Below are 8,721 nucleotides of genomic sequence, written 5' to 3'. Positions count from 1 at the left end.
CACTCATTTTTTTAATTAAAATTTTAGATATATGTAATTCTTTTCAAGCGGTGATGAAATGTTTTTGTTTGGGAGAGGGGAGGTATATTATTATATAATTTAAGTTTTAATTATTGCTGAAGAATGATTATATATACGTCTTTAGCACCACGTGGCCACCGGTCGTAATAAATATTAGAATCATTGCATCTAACCCATTTATTATTAAATCGGATAATGCATGTATAATGAGCTGATGCCATTGAATTACCATGGTGGCAAATCACCGAGTGTAGTTTATACATGCTGCCATCAATATTTATTTTTTCATTTGGTAATCCATTAATGACTAAGTCGGTGATTTTTGTGGTTGAATTTGACCATAGTTGTATTTGTAAAAATATATATTTGTTGCCATTTAATATGTGTGATGTTTGTGTATGAGGGTAATATGTTTGACAATTTTCACACAGAATATTATCTATCAGAACTTGTTCTGAAATTATTTCAAACATAGATTTCAATGTCACTTTAGACTTGTCGGTAGGAGCAGTAAGTTGGACGATATAATTTGTACAACGGGCACGGTACTGTACATTACAACTGTCGGTTATCAAATGTTTCGTTTCACATAATCACATTAATTACACTCGTAAACCCGTTGCATGGAGAGGGAAATTCAGACGGCCAGATAGTTCAACGCAGCGCCGCGCCGTGACGACGGATTACGCAACGAGTGATTTCAACCGACGAGTGGAAGGGGAAAAATGGGCGGCCAGCACAAGCATCCAACGCCGCGGAACATATACATATACATTGTGGAATTGATGAAAAAAATAGCGTTTTGCTTAATTATTATGTTAATACTTTAGCATGTAACTAAGGCTGTAATACTCCGATAAACTTTAAATGTTCACAGAATCATCTACACACCAAACTGAGCTATTTGTGAACTTTTCAAGTCAATTGGTTCATTAATTTAGGCTACAGGGTGGTCGACATGATTTTCGTAAAATAACATTGGTTAAATACAAGTTGGTTCTCTCGTGTAATATACACCGTCGTCGCGCGCTAGTTTCTTTCTTTTTTTACTTAGCTCTGCGCCGCGACCGCGGCGTTGGATACACAGTACATACATCAACATTACATACTATATACAATAATAATATGCACTATACGGACATACGGTGTTGTTGTTGGTCCCGAGTATCCACACGCGCGCGCATGTACAGGCACACGCGCCGATAGAATTCTTCTCGTTATCTCATATCTACCATCAGCTGCTGCGTTCGGCATAAAAATATAAGGCCATATTCTGAGCGCCGTTACCGTTGCCGGCGGCACTTGTTTCTTATCAAACGTTTCGCCAAAAACAAACCGAACGCCCCCGTTATCGTCGAGGGTGTCTAGACCGTAGCAAAATTCACGGTTGTAATGTGTATTGTGTTGGCACTGAGGCAGTAGCAATAAATTGTAAAATTGTAGTGACTATATTGTACTTAACTATAGTAATGTAGTGTTGTTCTGTTCTTTTTCACTATTCTGTTGTGGTTCTGTATCCCAAAATACAGTACTACAAGTGTTTTCTACTTATAAAAAAATAGTGACTAAAATGAGGATTATTTTTTGAGATTATTCTCTTGACTTTGATGCGTCTACAAAAGAAAAAAAACACTCCCAATTTATCATTTATGGTCATTCTGTTCTCATTTTAACATAATTAATTCTTCCTTATAATTATAATACTTATATTTTTATTTTAGTATCTCAGTATTGTTACTATTACTGTCGTTTTCCGTATTGAAGCTTCTTATTTATTTTTCATTTAAAGTTGAGATGAACTGTGGCCATCTGTAGAATTTTTTTACTTCATTGTTATTATTGATTAACAGATATCTATTGTTAATTGGAAGCATTGTAGGCTTAACCAAAATCAATGGTTTTGATTTGTTTTTAAGTTAGGGAGATTTCTTCTACTTATATATTTTTAACGGGTTCATATACATTGTGTCTTACAATTTATTTTTATATTGTGTGGATATTATCTCTTAGTTTTGAGATTCGCTGCTACAATGAACTGTACGGATGATGAATATTGGAATGAAAAAAGTTTTGATGGATTTAGCTTTGAAGATGAGGTATCTATTAATACATTTTTTTATTTACTATAACGTCCAAAATTAATAACTATTGTTAAGATGACACCAAATCCTTAGCAATGACTTTATCTTACAAATGTAAAAAATTAGTTACAAATTTTTGTTCAACAAAACCAATTTTATGTTATCTTATTACTTATTATATTGTTTTATATAGTGAATTGACCAATTATCAAAATTAAAGGTAAGATCATTCATGTTAAAAATCTTTTATAAATTTATTTTGAAGTTAGTTATAATTTATGACATTCACTTAGTATAGGTAATATTACAATTTGAATTCTTAAATATCAATAAAATCCTATGAGGTACCTACTCTAGTTAATATTCTTACCTTTACCATTGATAATAATTTAATTCAAAAATCTACTCTAATTTTAAATTTACTAACAAATAACAAAAAATTGGTTATGCTGAATATAAATTAGCTAGGTACCTTTTTTGTAATAGATGGAAACAACATATTCGTGTTATATGTTGTCAACATATTGTAATTGTACATTTATACATATATAATGTTAAAGTATTAGATGTTAACATGAATTAAATGATTTACACATTAATATATAGGTTCTTAGTGAAATATTTTATATGTTACGTGAAACATAAATATTAAAGCTTAGGAAAAAAAATACCTTTGCACAAACATTATAACAGAATTACACCAGAATTTAGGTGTTAATTAACCTAGTTACTATCTTTTAGAATTATACCCATAGGCGTGTCCAGACCTCATTCGCAGGTCATGCACAACAGTGGCATATCTAGGGGATGGGGAAACTGCCAATCCTCCCCCCCAAAAAAATAAAAAATAAAAATTTCTGTTAGGGTTTGGGGATTTGAATTATACACATGATGAAAAATAAAAAATTTAATATGAAAATAGAAATTGAGAAAAAAAGGTTCATATTATGCATCAAAATGTACTATGCAAATTTGATGAAATTTGCAGGTCATGCCTGTGCATGACAGGCATGACCCGTGGACACGCCTGTGATTATACCTATATATTTTAAACGAAAAATGTGTTTAATTAGTAAGATATTTATTGAAAACAAATAATAATTGTATTTTTTTTATTAAATAACTGAATTAGTCATTAATAATCATATAAAAACTATTTATTTAGGAAAAGGAATTGAATTTAATTCAGAAAGTTCGGCATGAAAGTGAAGGTAATTATAAAATGTTTTATAATATATTAATATGTGTTTTTATTATTTAATTTATTGTTGGTTAAAAGTTAAAACTGTGCTTAGTAATAAAAATAAATTATATATTAGGTTTACAAATAGGATCAACAAAAGCTAAATTAGAAAATGTCGAATCTTTGGATACACTTCTCTCAAAAGAAATTTTAGATAAAAGTAAGTAGGTATTTATTTCTGATTCATATTTTGTAGATGTATTAATTATCATTATACTCTACAGTATTTATAAAGCAAGATTCAAAGTCAAATAGAACAAATTCAACTCAAGTAATTAAAATTGTATTAAAATGTATTATTTGTTTGCAATTTTATACAAATTTTGTTCTTATAGAAAAAGCTGAATTGCATCAAATCTACGATAGAAAATATTGTAATGTCTCAAACATTTACACTAGAACCATTTCACAGCTTAGAAGAAAAAACAATGTTGTTGAAAGAAGCTTTGGATACAGAAGATGGAAATGCGATACTAACTGTATGCAATTTCAACTTAAATTATATATATATATAAATATTTTTATATTTTGCGTGCTATTTCAGGTTGTTATATTTTTAACAAACACTTTAAAGAAAGGTATTTTCCAGCGTATATTACGTGATAATCCTATTGCTGCTTCTCATTACGTTCAATTTCTGTACTCCAAACAATATATTGATGAATTAGTCGACACTTTAGAGTATGTCCATGTATGCTAAATATTTAAACAAAAATATAATACCGTGAAACATATTTTTTATAGAATGTTGGGACGAACAAAAGATGCGATGGTAAGATACAATAATTGTTTAGAATAAATGGCCAATAATCAAATGTCTTTTTGAAAGCCTGTGTGGCTGTGTATAAAGAAGATTTTGAAATGTAATATGTTAAAGGTTAAAAGATCTTTAGGAATTTATTAAAAACAACTTTTTTTGAAATTAAAATAATTTAGAAAAATATTATTACTTAAGCAATTTCAAATATTTATCTTTAAAGTTTATTATATTTTTTTCTGTAGTTATAGGGTTGTATTAATAAAATTATTATAAATATATTTTTATTTTTCTGAAACTAAACATACTTTTACTACTTATATGTGATGGCATATACTTTTTTCACTAAGAATCGGTTGTCATATAATTGTTTTTGTTATTTAATTAACTTTTAGAGCGCTTTCATACGAGACACTTTGTAGCCGGCTACTTATGTCTGAAAAGAATCGCGCGACTAAGATAACATTGCTATAAATATACTCGTACATACGAGACACAGGCACGGACTGTGTGTCACGCCACCGAATCGGCGTGTTTTGTCCCCGTCAGCCACCAGACACTGATTCTAGTGGCCGGCTACAAAGTGTCTCGCCTGAAAGCGCTTTTACAATTTTTAAAAAGCAATTAGCATTAAATCAATTTGTTTTCTTATTTACATTTGAAGACGAGTGACACAACTTTTTATCATAATATAATATTATATTTAATAATTAACTAGGTATATCATAAACTTGAACATGTTTAAAAGAATTATTTTAATACATTTTTTCTGTGGATGTTTTTAACTTTTTTCATAGTTTAATTTTAATTTAAACTACTATATCAAAAATATAGTAAAACTAATGATGACTTTAAAATTACAAGATATAATATGAATTCAAAAAATATTATCCTTTTACTTATTGAAAATATAAAATTAATTATAATTTGTGTATATTTTATTTATTTAGATGATGCTATTCAAATTTGGATGTCGAAATCCACAAAACTGTTTACAGCGATTCAATGTATGTGCTAATCTATCAGACGAACAATATGATAAGCAAATTATATCACAACTTATTCGTTTAGTTGGTAGTTAAATTTATATCAAGAACCCATATTTTCATTTTTTTTTCTTTTAAATACTAAATTATGTTTTAGAAAAAAGTGGAAAATTTATATCAGTTGTTTCGTTAGTGACTGACATATGTAAGGAGCAACAAAATATTCAATCTTGTCGTTTGGTGTCTAATGAATTTAATCTGAGTGCTAAACAGTTAGAAGCTACATTGTTGATGACATTTTGTCAACTACAAAATTGGATTCTTGTGGATGACATGTTGTTAAATAAAGTAATTTAATTTATTATGTTTCAATGTATCACAACTACATCTTATGTTAAGAGGCCACCATACTCGCATTTGTTGTCTCAGCCCTACAAACGCGTAACATAACAAATATTATAAATTTATTTATTTATTTGAGTTATACATGTATAATACATTTTAAAATAAAAATGCTCATAACTTCCATAAAAACTGAATTATTGTAAAAAAAACTTCCCAACAAAACACAAATAATGTTCTTACCATCAAATTTCATAATAGGTCTATTCACTCTAATTTTTAAGTTAACAGAATAAGACGTGAACGGCTGAGCGTAAATTTGTTATGTTACGGGTTTGTAGGACTGAGACAACAAATGTGAGTATGGGTCCTCTTAAGTGTTAACTAAGGTTTTAGTTGTATACAATAAATAAATTTTAAAAATTATGAATAACCAATTTAAAATTGTAAATAGTGGACTGAAATATATAACTTATATATTTTAATATACTACATAATACTGTTTTTAGTGAGTTCATGTAACTGAAATTTGAATTCATTATTATGACTAATTTACTTCAAATTATTTTTGTTTAAAAATTTCAAATAAATTATTAAAATAGAAGTACTATTATTTTTAATTTTAGAATTGGCTTGGAAAGGACAAATTGGCTTTATCATTACCTATTGGTGAAACCGTGAAACTATTACACAATAATGGTGCTCCATCATCTTCATTAACCCGTTATATAAAAATGGTTAAAGATTCAGATGAACGTTTAGAATTGGCTAAGAAATTCAATTGTCATCATATAATAATTGATGTTGAGTAACAATTATTAATAATAAAGTTAACTATAAATAATATAAGTTTTTTTTTTATTATTTATTTATTGATTCAGGATTTCGCACTAAAAAAAGATCGTAGAGGATTATTAGTATACAAGACAACTTTACAAAAACCATCTGAAAGCTATTATTATGCCGATGTAATTTTAAAAAGCCCAGTAAGTAATAAATATTAACTGTTTGATTTCACATTAACCTTCTTGTTTTGCTTGTAATTAATAATTTGTGACAAATGCAATTAAATAATTGATATATTTATTTAAAATAACTAATCACAGCATTATAATATTTATTCATGACTTATCATTATTAATCTTTTGTCCTATTCAACTTGAAAAGTTTTAAGAATGTGGCATCATTGTATGTTTTAGCTACTAGTGGTTGACTAGTGGTAGGAGAATCAGTTGAGTAGCATTGAAAAAAAACCGGTTGCCACAAATATGATATAAGTCAATTTAAAAATGTTTTTATGAAGTTATTGTTGAATAGTACTGAACGTTTATTTCTTATCCATTATTAAGTATCCAGTAATATGGAAAGTCTATTTTCAGTAGGTAGTATAGAACTAAAATGAATATTTTGTTTTGCCCTGAGAATTGTATTATATAGATTTTACTAAACTTATAAAAATATACTTATAATTTATGTGCATATAATGAATCAAATTATGTTATGAATAATACTAAAATAAATAACATTTTTTTTTCTTTTCAGAATATGAAGTGGAAAAATTAATATTAGTTACAAGTTATAACTCCTTAGTCAATACCAAGTTTATTACAATATGTGAAAACCTTTGAACAAAATATGTAAGACTGAGTCAGATTATTCATGATTTATAAATTATTCAATATTCATTGTTATGTTTCATAATGTTAAATTTATTACATAGTTAAATTAAATATTCTTTTAAATTGACATATTCATATTTTATTTTTATGATTAAGATTGTTTATATTTAAAAATAAAAATAAATTGAACTGTTACCCTGACCCAATTTACTTAAAAGAATCTACTTATCATTACCTTTTTTTCTTTTTGAATTATAATGATAAATTGGGTACACAATTTTAGGGAAACGTGACTGTACAACTAATTAAATGGGTCAGTGAAACCTTATGGTAGAAAACTAACTGTTGTTTTACTATGGCTTTTAATGCTCTAGTTGTTTCCTCTGTGGTTGTGCCACTTACATATTACACCTATGCTTTTGATTCAGTTCTTTATACACATTTTAAAGAAAGGTTTATATTTGTTGAGGTGTAAATTAATTTTTATTTTTATGGATATTACTAATAATAAATTCGAAAAATTTGAATCAGAAGATAATCATGATAGTGTTACGCCTACAACATATAAAAGGAAAATTTTTGGACGTCAAAAAACCTGTATGTAATACAAGAGTAATTTTAATAATGATAAAATATTTTTGGAAGTAATATATTATTATGGTTTAGTATCGGAGACTTCAATTTATAACCCCATTGACCCTCAAGAACGGAAGAAGAGTAGACGTGAGTAAATTCTATATAGTTTCTATCACTTCTCTTGTTCGGTTTTTGTTTTTATTTTTATTTTTATAATTTAGAAAATAGTTTTGCGGATAAAACCCTAGATTGCATTACACAATGCTTTTGGCAATGCTCATCTTGTTATCAATGCAATGAAAAATCTTAATCAAACAAATTCTGGCAGTCTTAACAATAAACAATAAATAGTATGATTTAAATTCAACTAATATTGTTTTATTTGATTTATCAATTGAAATAAAAGTGTCATAATGGCTCATTTGTTGGCTTGTACAGTTTTCTGTTGCTCGAAAATTTTACTTCTGGAGTCCATTAATGGCTTCAATGACCTGTCTTGTCTATGCTTTCAATTCACCTATAATATGTGACATATATTTTCTTCTAATGAATAATTTTTAAAATGTTGAAGATACAATTTTATTAAATACAACAAAAATGGTTTAAAATAATTTATTTATATAATTATTGTTTTTTAATATTAGGTTTTTAACAGTTGTTGCAATCTTACCAACACATTTTATTAATGTTAAAATTTCATATTATAGTTATTGTTAATTGTGTTTATATACGTTTATGGAATTATTTACAATGTAATTTTACATATTATATCAAATTAATAGTTAATTATTTTATACTTGATATAAGTTTAAAAATGTTTATGTCCAAATAATGATCATGCTCAATATCTTCTACATTTGCAACGGGAATAATATTGTTACAATTATATCAATACCTATATTTGTTATTTTATTAAAATTTTATGCATATTAAAATATATTTTAATTATTTTATACTCAATTTTTTTAAAACAATATTGAATGTGTAACACCAATTTTCTATAATGTTATCACAGTTAAAATTAAACTTTAAAAAAATTAGTAATGCATTTTTTACTGGAAGAAATACTAATTTCACTGTGGATTTATATTAAATT

The 8,721-nt window shown here is 27.0% G+C and overlaps 1 protein-coding gene and 1 pseudogene across 5 annotated transcripts; both read left to right on the top strand.

Moving 5' to 3' along the window:
* The first annotated feature begins 1,193 nt into the window (after positions 1–1,193).
* Positions 1,194–7,772, top strand: Vps16B (Vacuolar protein sorting 16B). 4 transcript variants are annotated; one of them, XR_016190180.1, is made up of 13 exons: positions 1,197–2,117; positions 3,268–3,313; positions 3,422–3,505; positions 3,570–3,628; positions 3,681–3,824; positions 3,890–4,026; positions 4,090–4,117; positions 5,053–5,176; positions 5,246–5,436; positions 6,057–6,233; positions 6,312–6,416; positions 6,973–7,067; positions 7,581–7,772. XR_016190180.1 is itself a non-coding variant. In XM_089219029.1 (12 exons), the coding sequence occupies exons 1-12, from the start codon at positions 2,052–2,054 to the stop codon at positions 6,645–6,647; spliced, it is 1,179 nt and encodes a 392-aa protein (XP_089075155.1). In that variant the 5' UTR covers positions 1,194–2,051; the 3' UTR covers positions 6,648–6,876. The 4 variants fall into 4 exon arrangements, 3 of the variants coding, with proteins under 3 accessions (XP_089075155.1, XP_089075154.1, XP_015371936.2); XM_089219029.1 differs by lacking the exons at positions 6,973–7,067; positions 7,581–7,772 and adding an exon at positions 6,630–6,876 and having other exon boundaries at positions 1,194–2,117; XM_089219028.1 differs by lacking the exon at positions 7,581–7,772 and having other exon boundaries at positions 1,198–2,117; positions 6,973–7,250.
* On the top strand, positions 7,405–8,048 carry LOC107167426 (uncharacterized; annotated as a pseudogene). The gene is made up of 3 exons (XR_016190181.1): positions 7,405–7,646; positions 7,716–7,772; positions 7,847–8,048. The product of XR_016190181.1 is annotated as an uncharacterized LOC107167426 (transcript).
* The last annotated feature ends 673 nt before the right edge of the window (positions 8,049–8,721 follow it).

This window comes from Diuraphis noxia, unplaced genomic scaffold (genome assembly GCF_037042655.1).
Source record: "Diuraphis noxia isolate RWA-SAM2 unplaced genomic scaffold, SU_Dnox_SAM2 contig0002, whole genome shotgun sequence".
Lineage (NCBI taxonomy): Eukaryota > Metazoa > Arthropoda > Insecta > Hemiptera > Aphididae > Diuraphis > Diuraphis noxia.
Note: the sequence above shows the minus strand (reverse complement) of the source record. Positions and strands in the feature narration are given on the sequence as shown.